This window comes from Hordeum vulgare, chromosome 1H (assembly GCF_904849725.1).
Source record: "Hordeum vulgare subsp. vulgare chromosome 1H, MorexV3_pseudomolecules_assembly, whole genome shotgun sequence".
In the NCBI taxonomy this organism is placed as follows: Eukaryota; Viridiplantae; Streptophyta; class Magnoliopsida; order Poales; family Poaceae; genus Hordeum; species Hordeum vulgare.
In genome coordinates, this window is record NC_058518.1 from 468719768 (window position 1) to 468728380 (window position 8613).

General features: G+C 53.4%; 1 protein-coding gene across 1 annotated transcript; it reads right to left on the reverse strand.

Moving 5' to 3' along the window:
• Positions 1-5381: 5381 nt before the first annotated feature.
• Positions 5382-7401, reverse strand: LOC123415338 (cytochrome P450 94C1-like). Its single transcript, XM_045106730.1, has one exon. The coding sequence runs from the start codon at positions 7282-7284 to the stop codon at positions 5731-5733; it is 1554 nt and encodes a 517-aa protein (XP_044962665.1). The 5' UTR covers positions 7285-7401; the 3' UTR covers positions 5382-5730.
• Positions 7402-8613: the final 1212 nt, after the last annotated feature.

Consider the following 8613-nt stretch of genomic DNA (forward strand, 5'->3'; position numbering starts at 1 on the left):
TTGTCACTCCGTGTGACGGAGAGGTATCTCGGGGCCCACTCGGTAATACAACATCACACACAAGCCTTGCAAGCAATGTGACTTAGTGTAAGTTGCGGGATCTTGTATTACGGAACGAGTAAAGAGACTTGCCGGTAAACGAGATTGAAATAGGTATGCGGATACTGACGATCGAATCTCGGGCAAGTAACATACCGAAGGACAAAGGGAATGACATACGGGATTATATGAATCCTTGGCACTGAGGTTCAAACGATGAGATCTTCGTAGAATATGTAGGATCCAATATGGGCATCCAGGTCCTGCTATTGGATATTGACCGAGGAGTCTCTCGGGTCATGTCTACATAGTTCTCGAACCCGCGGGGTCTGCACACTTAAGGTTCGACGTTGTTTTATGCGTATTTGAGTTATATGGTTGGTTACCGAATGTTGTTCGGAGTCCCGGATGAGATCACGGACGTCACGAGGGTTTCCGGAATGGTCCGGAAACGAATATTGATATATAGGATGACCTCATTTGGTTACCGGAAGGTTTTTGGAGTTACCGGGAATGTACCGAGAATGACGAATGGGTTCCGGGAGTTCACCGGGGAGGGCAACCCACCCCGGGGAAGCCCATAGGCCTTGGGGGTGGCGCACCAGCCCTTAGTGGGCTGGTGGGACAGCCCCAAGAAGGCCCTATGCGCCATAGGAAGAAAATCAAAGAGAAAAGGAAAAAAAGGAGGAGGTGGGAAAAGGGGGAAGGACTCCTCCTTCCAAACCTAGTTGGACTCGGTTTGGAAGGGGAGGGTTGCCCCCCTTGGCTCGGCCGAACCCCTTGGGGGTCCTTGGACCCCAAGGCAAGGCTCCCCCTCTTCCCCCTATATATACGGAGGTTTTAGGGCTGATTTGACACAACTTTGCCACGGCAGCCCGACCACATATCTCCACGGTTTTACCTCTAGATCGCGTTTCTGCGGAGCTCGGGTGGAGCCCTGCCGAGACAAGATCATCACCAACCTCCGGAGCGTCGTCACGCTGCCGGAGAACTCTTCTACCTCTCTGTCTCTCTTGCTGGATCAAGAAGGCCGAGATCATCGTCGAGCTGCACGTGTGCTGAACGCGGAGGTGCCGTCCGTTCGGCACTAGATCGTGGGACTGATCGCGGGACGGTTCGCGGGGCGGATCGAGGGACGTGAGGACGTTCCACTACATCAACCGCGTTCACTAACGCTTCTGCTGTACGGTCTACAAGGGTACGTAGATCACACATCCCCTCTCGTAGATGGACATCACCATGATAGGTCTTCGTGCGCGTAGGAAAATTTTTGTTTCCCATGCGACGTTCCCCAACAAAGATCCCATGACTAACTCCTTAGCCACATTGCTTGCAAGCTTATTGTGATGCTACATTATCGAGTGGGCCCTAAGATACCTCTCCGTTATATCGAGTGACAAATCCCGGTCTTGATCCATGCCAACTCCACAGACACCTTCGGAGATACATTTACAACATCTTTATAGTCACTCAGTTACGTTCCGACCTTTGATACACACAAGGCATTATTCTGGTGTCGGTGAGTTGCATGATCTCATGGTGATAGGAATAGATACATGTCAATGAAAAAGCAATAGCAGTAAACTGGATACGATTAAACGTTATGTTTAAGGTTTGAGTCTTGTCCATCACATCATTCTTCTAATAATGTGATCCCGTTATCAAATGGAAACTCATGTCTATGGCTAGGAATCCTTAGTCATCTTTGACCAATGAGCTAGTTTAGTAGAGGCTTACTAGGGACACAATGTTGTCTATGTATCCACACATGTACTTGAGTTTCCAATAAATACAATTATAGTATGAATAATAAACGATTATCATGAACAAAAAAATATGATAATTACTAATTTATCATTGCCTCTAGTGAATATTTCCAACATAAACGACAGTCACAACCCTAAAATTCTTTTGCAGACACAACGAGGTGTGATAGGGCTTTTCATGAGCTTGATGGTGCCTTTTCGACATGTATTCTATGCTAGGATCGATGGCAACATAATAACCGACGGTGCTGAGATAGCTGATCCTAGCACCTTGACGAAGAGGCTAGAAGGAGTGCTATGAGAGGCGGACACATAAGTGCTCGTGAAGGTTGTTGTACTACGAGCTAGAGAAGTTTCAAGAGGCCCGAGCAATGGGTGAGAGGCACAGAAGAGAAAAATGAGGAGTATGGATTTGATTGATGGTGGCACTTAGAAGTTAGAAAGCAACATGGACTTGATCGGAGATGGATAACACACTAGCAATGATGAACCAATTGTGTTCTTGGTAGCTTTAATTTGGCCTTAGATGTATTGTATATATGAATTAAAAGCGATGCAACCTTCGATTGTGAGTTGGACGGATCGGAATGAAAGAAACCCTCGCTTTCACACCCGATCAAAAGCGAAATGGCCTACTATGTCATTTCGCTCAACATCATCAACAACGAGGCCAAGCTTTGGATCACCACACGTGTCAAAAAGTTAGAGACAACAAGACCGAAAGAGTAACTTCATTGCTGTAAGGGCGTCACTTGTTATTCAAACCATATTATCTTCTTAATTAATTGACGAAGCAAAGTTCATGCATCCATCTGAAAAAATTGAGACAACAAAATTACGCATTTAGTAGAAAGAGACGTTTTCGTCGACTACGAAGACATCTGTGATGACTTTGCGAGTTTCAGCGAGATGTGCCGGTTCAATATCTCGGGATATTCATACTAGGTAAGACGTAGGTATGCGCGTTCATATGTGTAAATGTATGGACATCTGCATCTGTAGTGTGTGTATTTTTTTAAAAACCCTTTATTTATGCATAAAAGGCATCCATTTCCACCTAATTTCGAGCACCGGTTAGCAGTAGCAGGTACTCCCTCCGTTTCTAAATATAAGTCTTTCTAAAAGTTGCACTAGTGGACTATATATGAACGTATATATACATAATTTAAAGTATAGATTCACTCTTTTTGCTTTGTATGTAGACCCCTAATAAAATCTCTTAAAATACTTATATTTAAAATGGAGGAAGTAGTAGAACCAACCGAATACCGATACCTCACAGCTGGGGCGGCCGTACTCTGGCCTTCCCTACCAAAGAAACAAAACGTGCTCTCCTCCCCACCGAAACGTTGGGCCAGTCGGGGATAAATGAATTCGCACATGCGTGGCCATGGCGCGCACAGGCACAGGCACAGGCACAGGCACAGCAGCTATTCGTTGGCAAAGCGCCCGGAAGTCGGAAGAACGGCCTCGTACACGGCACTTGGACGGTAGGATCCAATAGTTGCAGTCCCACGAGGCCCCCCCGGCGCATGTGCATTGCTCCCTCCCATCTCAAGTCATCCTGCTGCTCCTTTGCTACGTAGATCCTTGTACTCGCCGTAAAGCGTTCATCACTTCACACGCTCTGCTTCTTTATCCACTTGCAACGCACCTCCGTGCTGAGCGCAGAGGAATGTTTATGCTGAACGTTCCATGGAAAGGCATGGCGAAACGAATGTTTTTTAAGCAATTTTAGTTGCCGTGAGGTGAGGATGACAAATGCTTTTTTTTTTAAACAGAGTCTATTAAATAAACGGAAGAGAATAGTCCAATTAATCACGAAAAATCGGGCAAAAACCGGTACAACAAGGGCCTAGCCCATTCTCCTAGACTCACACACTCACGGCAAAGCACACCCTTGTCGACGACATGTCGACCTACGGCCACACAACGCAGCTCCGACTCTGACGAAAAATTCCGTAGGACAAAATCAGGCACGGCTAGCGCCACGAAAGATCGCCGAACGGGCATCTGCAGCCAGTCATCGTATACCACGGGGCCCCGCCGTCGCAGCTTCGACTCCATAACAACAAGCAAACCGAGGCAAAACCGTGAACACGTCGAAGAAGAGCCGACTACCGCAACCATTGCCGCGTCGCCGATATCGCTCCCACCATCATCGTTGCCACAGAAGTCTGGACGCCACACCCGCCACCAACCGCCGTCCACCGGTCCCGCTCACCGACGACAAGCTCCCAAAACGAAGCCCTCGAGAGGGAATACGACACCAAGGCGCCGTCATCGTCCGATCATAGATCAAGGTTTCCCCTGGAGAGACCGAAATTGTCAGATCCGCGCAGGAAGGGTGGGAGAACAAACAACGATGCCTCCAAGAAGGTCAACGACGGCCACAGCCGCCGCCATCGCCGGTCACGGCACGAGGCCAAGACATGGTTTTCACTAACCTCCACATCACCTAAGCCGCACATCATCCTGCACTGACGTCGGCAAGCCCACCAAACATGACCACCATCGAAGGCCCCTCCACCATGAGCTCCGTCGCTTGCGGATCTCGCTCCACAAAGCACGCTCGCGTCAACCGGCACCGCACTGCGCGCCCCGGCCACCGCAGCCGCTCCCGGCACCACTACACCTAGCCAGGATGCGCATCTGCCGAGGCCTCGTGTCGCGAGCTCTTGCTCTCTCCTCAGGATCCACACCTCAGGACCGTGCACCGCCTCATCACTTCACGACTCGTGCCGCGCGCCAGATCCGCGCTCGCCCCTTGCACACACGCACCGTCGCCGCGGCCTCCTTGCACGCCCGCGTCGACGCTGCTGCCAACCCGCGCGCCCCGCAACGGGGACGAGCCTCGTCAGATTCACACCGTCCGGTGCCGAGGAGCACCCGCGCCACCCAACTGCCGTGCCGCCCCAAGTCGCCCAACAAACGAAGCCTCCGCCACCACATCTGCACTGACGGGCCAGCCACCACCACCTCTTCGCCGACGGACCAACCACAACCCCTCCGCCGCCGATGGGCCAGCCGCTGCCGCCTAGCACCATGGCCTCGCGCGCCCGCGGCACCTCCGCCACACCCCGTGCCTGATCCGGGCCTGGCAGCCCCGGATCCGCCCCCAACGCCGCGAGTGGGCAAAACCGTGCCGGATCTCGCAGCACCGCCGCCACGAGGTCGCTCCGCCAGAACTCGAGAGCCGACACGAGGAGCCCCGCCACCGCCTTCCTCGGGTCGTGCACGGCTTCACCGGTGTCCCCTTCGACAGCGGCGAAGGGGGGGGGGGGTTCGCGTGGGTACCTTATATATTGGATGACTTTGACTTCTATGAGGATGACAAATGTTAACAAACATGACAAATCCTGATCAAAAGATGAACTGAGCTGATTTGCCATGATTGCTAACTGAGCTTGCAGGCACAAAATTGTCAAGCAAATCGTTCGCAACTGTCATGCTTTCCAACGGCCTTTCACTGGTTACGAGTGTTCTTAATAAAATATATGCATGCGAACAAATTAGCGCGTCAACGTAGTGCTAATTTTTGTACACACAATTCAACGGCCGACCATCTCGCAATAGTTCAGGGGAAGAACATCTAGTATTATGCAACTTTGAGTCTGCAACTTTTCTCAGGAATGGCATCGGAGCCACGACCTCGTGCGTTGAAGTCGGAAAGATTTCTGGCAGCTGCACCCTTTGCCCAAGTCGCCATTGAATTGAGGAAAGGTCATTTAGCCTAATCCGCCAGAGTACCCGGGAGTGGAGGCTGGGTGCACTCACCAGTCACCAGAATGGGTGCTGGTCTTTGTGGAGTAGTAGTAGATTACAATAACTTTGCGTGCGCATGATCTCATCCAATGTGCGGCCCCTAAGCAAAGATGGGACGAATAGATCCGCCCCGTGTGGCTGACGGCGACGTTTGACTAAGCTAAACCTGGCTCGCTCGCCGGCGCACCCTCACCGGCACTCCCCCGACGAACGTTGCCGTTAGCCCCGCCGCGAACTTGGGCCGTCGCGAGCTCCGGCCGACTGCCTCGATGTCGAAACTCTGGACCACGGCCACGATGGCTGCCTTCATCTCCATGATGGCGAGCTCCTTGCCAATGCAGACGCGCACGCCGCCCTGGAACACCGGGTAGCGGTACGGGCTCTCCGGCACGAACTGCCCGCCGCGGAGCCACCTCTCCGGCCGGAACTCGGCGCAGTCGGGGCCCCACACGGACTCCATTCGTCCCATGGCGTACGCGTGGTAGGTCACCCGGGTGCCCTTGGCCACGGGCGTGCCGTCCGGGAGCGTGTCCTCCCCGGCGGCGAACTTGGAGTCGAACTGCACCGGCGGGAACAGCCGCATGCACTCGAACAGAGCCGCGTGCACGTAGTGCATGCGCTTGAGCTCGCCGGACGTGGCGGTCGTGGGATGGCCTTCGCCTCTCCCTCCGGCCACGCGGAAGACTTCGTCACGGATCGCGTCGGCGACGTGGGGGTGGTCGGAGAGGAGCAAAAAGAAGGCGGTGAGAGCCGAGGCGACGGTGTCGCGGCCGGCCAGCATGAAGCTTACGATGATGTCGCGGAGGTACTTGTCGTCGTTGATGGAGCCCATGAAGCGCGACAGGAGGTCGTCGCCCGAGGTGGCGGACCGAAGCTTGCGGCGCTGCCGGATGACCTCGGCCGCGAGATCGTCGACGAGGCCGATCGCGTCGCGGAGCTCCCGCTCATCCCCTATGTTGAGTAACCTCTTAAGCTTCCACAGCACATGCATGGGCGCCGTCGCTCGCCTCGCCGAGAGCATCGACGCCGTGTCGAAAGCGTTGGCGAAGGCCGACATAGGCAGGGACAGCTCGAGGCAGCCGGGGTCGAGGCCGAAGGAGATCTTGCATATGCAGTCGAAAGCGAAGCGGCGGAACACGTCCTGCAGGTCCAGCAACTTGTCGCCGCCCTGCCCAGCGGTGGCAGAGTGGAGCAGAGGAATGAGGCGGCACCTCAGCTCGGAGGAGACGACGCTGGCCGTGAAGGCGCGGATCGCCGGGGAGGCGAGCTCGGCCGCCGCGAGCTTGCGCTGGAAGAGCCAGGGGTCGCCGTCGACGTTGAATATGCCGCGGCCGAGGAAGTCGGCGAGGATGGCGGAGAAGGGGGCGCCCTTGGGGTAGTTGTCGAAGCGGCCGCGGAGCATGTGCTCGACGGTGGCCGGGTTGGCGGTGAGGACGTTCCCGAGCACGTGCACGTGCACGGTCCGCCCAGGCTCGCGGCGCAGCAGGTGCGCGAACCAGTCGCAGAGGTTGTCGAACTCGCCCGTCCACGACGCCGTCAGGTACGCCTCGCACACCGAGCACGCGCACCACCACGGCGGGCGCAGCCGCATGGTCGCCAGGAGGACGGCGAGGGCCAGCGTGCACACGGCCGAGGCGAAGAAGACGGCGGCCACCTGCGGCTGCAGGGAACTCGCCAGGGCGTGCGCAGCGACGTGGCCCGCGCCCGCGCCCATGAGGAAGGAAGAAGAATGTCGATCGGGTCTTTCCCTGAGCTCCTTCCTTTCACGCGCGTGCGCCCTGCTTTTATCGTGGTGTGTGCGGTGCGGCTCTCTGCGCGCGCCGTTTTATACTAGTCTACAGGATAGCAGACGGGTAACCGTTATAAACTGTGCCAAGAGCTGTGCAGCGCAACAGCCAACAGTCGGTGAGTGACAGGATCTGTGCCGTTGCATACGTGTGGTTGATTTATTTATTTTTGCGGGGAAATAGGGAGATTTATTAAACTGCAACCGACTTACAATCCTCGGCAACCAGCATAGTGACACATGGAGGTGGTCTACCCAACCAACATGCCGTGCTATCACCACTATGACCAAAGTTTGCTAAGCAATGTGCAACTCTGTTTTGTTCACGACCAATCTTACAGAAAGTAATCTCCCTATTCATAAGTAAACTCTTAATTTCTACCACGAGGATACCGTAGAGTGATCTATCATAAGCACCAGTAGCTATCATCTTTAGAGCCATAGCCGAATCGGATTGCAGCACCACCGGTGATGAGGCATGAATAAAAGCCAGTTGTAGCCCTTCTTTTATTGCTTGAAGCTCCGCCTCTAGCGCGTCATTGCATTGGAACAGTTTCCGGTAGGATGCAAAGATGACATCCCCTTTGCAATCTCTAAGGATCATCCCTGAACCAGCGGTACCATCCTCGAGGTTGAAGGAGCCATCAGTAGATAAGCCCACCATGTTAGAATCCGGAGCCGGCCACTTCTTCACCACTCTTATGTGTGCGGGTGTTGGAGGGAGTAGTTCCATCACTGGGGTTTTTCCTTTCACCGTATCCTCCACACTCAATGATATGTTCTTGTAGGAGTTATAATAGCTAGCCAGGAAAGTACAGGAGATATCAAGGGAGGGGGGGGTACCGTTTTACCATGAACAACTTCATTCCGCAGGTATCATATCCTCCATAAGACCATGATGATCCTGCTATGAATAGACTCCGGAACCTCCACTAGGAAGTGAAACAACCACTCCTTACCAGTGCATTTGATGTCCGTACGAGGAGGTAAAGGCCACACTGTCTGCATTGCGTCCCACAGAGTAGCCGCCTGCGGACAAACCAGGACCTCTCATTATTTTCCCTTGACATTGCCTTTTATCACTAATAAATAATACTCCCCTGTCCTATAGTGTAAAGATATCATTCCCTGATAGCCAAGACGTGAGTATATATATATGGTTTTAGTATCATCATCATCATCCATCATCAAGATATAATCATTATAATTATGGGAAAGAGAAAGTAGTTTTTTTTGTTACGCTGATCCTCGTAGTAC